The sequence below is a fragment of the Oryzias melastigma genome, linkage group LG8, assembly GCF_002922805.2.
Source record: "Oryzias melastigma strain HK-1 linkage group LG8, ASM292280v2, whole genome shotgun sequence".
Lineage (NCBI taxonomy): Eukaryota > Metazoa > Chordata > Actinopteri > Beloniformes > Adrianichthyidae > Oryzias > Oryzias melastigma.
This window is the reverse complement of record NC_050519.1, coordinates 17,552,647-17,555,146: the sequence shown is the minus strand read 5'-3', so window position 1 is coordinate 17,555,146 and position 2,500 is coordinate 17,552,647. Positions and strand designations below refer to the sequence as shown.

Sequence of the window (2,500 nt, the reverse complement as noted above, 5' to 3'; positions counted from 1 at the left end):
TCAACAGACTATTGTTTGTCAGTTTTTAGGGCAACAGAACACCAAACCAGCTGATAAACATACACATAATATTTGATCAAAGTCAACAAACTCACATGAATTTGTCAAGGCTTTTAATATTCACATTTGTTTATTCAAAAAAATAGATAATATTTTCAGGTAATTTAAACTGTGAAACTCCTATTTAAAGCTATTGTTATAGTTTTTTTTCAATTTTATATTCTAAGTTTTCATAACTCAAGTACAATAAACATCAATTCTTCAATTTTTCTTACCAAATGTTAGTGCATTTTTTTTTTTGACGTTTTGTAACATTTTAGGGTCCTCTAAATATTTTGCACCAGAGGGTGGTGGTAGTATCATAATGTGGGGATATATTTACGCTGAATTAAGACCTTTTACATGTAAGAAACGTTGGATTTTAGGGGTTTCGTTTAGCGTCAAACCAGTGACCTTTCATGTTTTTTGACAGATTAAGATGGTGGTGGTGGTAGTATATTAATGAGGGAGCTCAGTGACTATTGAGGACTACTGCATCAGTTATTGCTGAATTTTCAGAGTAGTTTGGTTTGAAATTCTGCAATTCTGAATGACTCAACAATATAATTAACCCTTTAACACCAGAGCTCCACTGTTTATATTTTTTAATTTACTGAAACTTTTCAACTGTTAATACGATCGATGTCATTCCAGTAGATTTTGAAGGAGAAAAGCCGCTTTTCTCCTTCAAAATCTACTGTAATGACATTGATCGTATTAATGATTGAAAACTTACAGTATGTTAAAAATGTTGTGTTTACGCCTCAGATGTTAAAGGGTTAAACAAATCTCCAAGGCTGCCAACAACAAATAATTTGTTCAAGATAGAACATGTTCAGTGTGACTCACAATCCATAAGCCAGTTTGTCTTTTCAAAATAAAAGCCTATAAATGTTTGCTATTTGTATTTGACAAGAAAAACAAAGAAAAGCTTTATTACAATGTTTTCTAATAAACTTATATTTACACATTTTGAACAGTAAAGTGTGAACAACGACGAAAAAACTATTCTGTCATATTATCATCCTCTATTTCTTCTTGTAGGTCATCATCATCTTCATCAAAGTACTTCTCCTCTGCGTCTCTGGTGACGATGTCCAAGTTGTCGTAGTCGGGGTTCTCGTCCACCTCGCTGTAACAGACGAGCAGAACTTTTTCATCCTGATTTCCTCTATGTTTGTGACTGATAGAGGCTGCTGAGCAGCAGCTGCATCCCGACCTGTAGTTGAACTCCTTATCTTTTCCGTCCAGGAAGCGCTGGTGCATCTGACTGACAAACTCCTCCCTGAGCAGAGCCTTCTCCTCATCACTGGGCTCCCACTCCTTCTGCTGGGTGTCTGTCCGGTGATCACCGTATGTGAGTCCCACATGGAGGAAAAGACTATTTTTTTATTTTAGTTAGTTAAAATGCTCACCATCCTCCTCCTCCTCATCTTCCTCTTCCTCCTGTGCACCATCCTCCCTCTCCTGCTCTTCCTGCAGTCGGTTCTGGATGAGCCTCTCCTGGTAGGAGTTCAGGAGGAGGTTGGCAAGTCCTCCTGTGCTGCTGCCGGGCGCTCCCTGACCCTCGTCCACGCCGTCCGACATGGCCTCCTGTGAGCGCTCTATCACCTGAACATAGAAACGTCCTCAATGTTGGAAACACTAAAACAGAAGGAACTAGGGGTGTGCCAAAATATCGATATTGCGATATATCGCGATATTTAGTCCTGCGATCGATTCTCGATGGGTTCTCACCAAGTATCGATATCATATTTTCATTTAAAGAGGCTGTAGCGCCGGAACTATGAGCGCACGCTGCGTCGGACTTTTAATAGCGATGCACGCGCTCGTTCGGGAGAAGCACCGGTGAGATACAGGCTCTGTAGCGCGTGTGTGAAGCATGTCTACCTGTCAGCATTTATCATCCATCTGTAGGAGATCCACCCGGTAAGAAGTGACTTTGTCTGAGCGCTAGAATGTCAGCGATCACTTACTTTCTGTTTGCTGTGGAAACTGGGCGCGTGCTTCACAGTTGTTTGTGTACACTTCAAGGAGCGTCGGAATTTTCGCTTTCATGCACTTCAATGTTTAACCTGCTGCTGTACGGTGTAACTTTGATAAATTTATAATGTGACGTTTTCAAACAATGTAATTACTTGTTGCTAATGTTAATTTTAAAGTAATTCTTAAATAAAAAAGCAGGATTTGATGTATGAACTTAAATTTAAATGTAATTAAAATAAAGTACATGAATTCACTGTAAAATTAGGGAGAATGCTAATTAATTGAAGCACTTAAAATTATATTTATTGCCATTATTATGTGTGTTTTAAGGATTTTACCTATTAACTGCTGACTGACCAAATGGAAAAATTATAAAAATTGGAAAAATAATCCCAAGTAACAGTCTGAGTAAATCAGCCTTCAATTTTAGATGCTCAGCCCTTTTCAAGTGAGAGAAAAGTGCACAAAAAATTAG

The 2,500-nt window shown here is 38.3% G+C and overlaps 1 protein-coding gene across 1 annotated transcript in view; it reads right to left on the bottom strand.

Moving 5' to 3' along the window:
• Positions 1-938: 938 nt before the first annotated feature.
• ccdc97 (coiled-coil domain containing 97) overlaps positions 939-2,500 on the bottom strand; it is a 3,385-nt gene continuing 1,823 nt past the window's right edge. The window contains exons 5-7 of the mRNA XM_024272791.2: positions 1,455-1,650; positions 1,259-1,376; positions 939-1,171 (exon numbers count right to left, since the gene is read on the bottom strand). Coding sequence (XP_024128559.1) covers positions 1,045-1,171; positions 1,259-1,376; positions 1,455-1,650 — 441 coding nt within the window. The 3' untranslated portion in view covers positions 939-1,044. The remainder of the gene's footprint in view (positions 1,172-1,258; positions 1,377-1,454; positions 1,651-2,500) is intronic.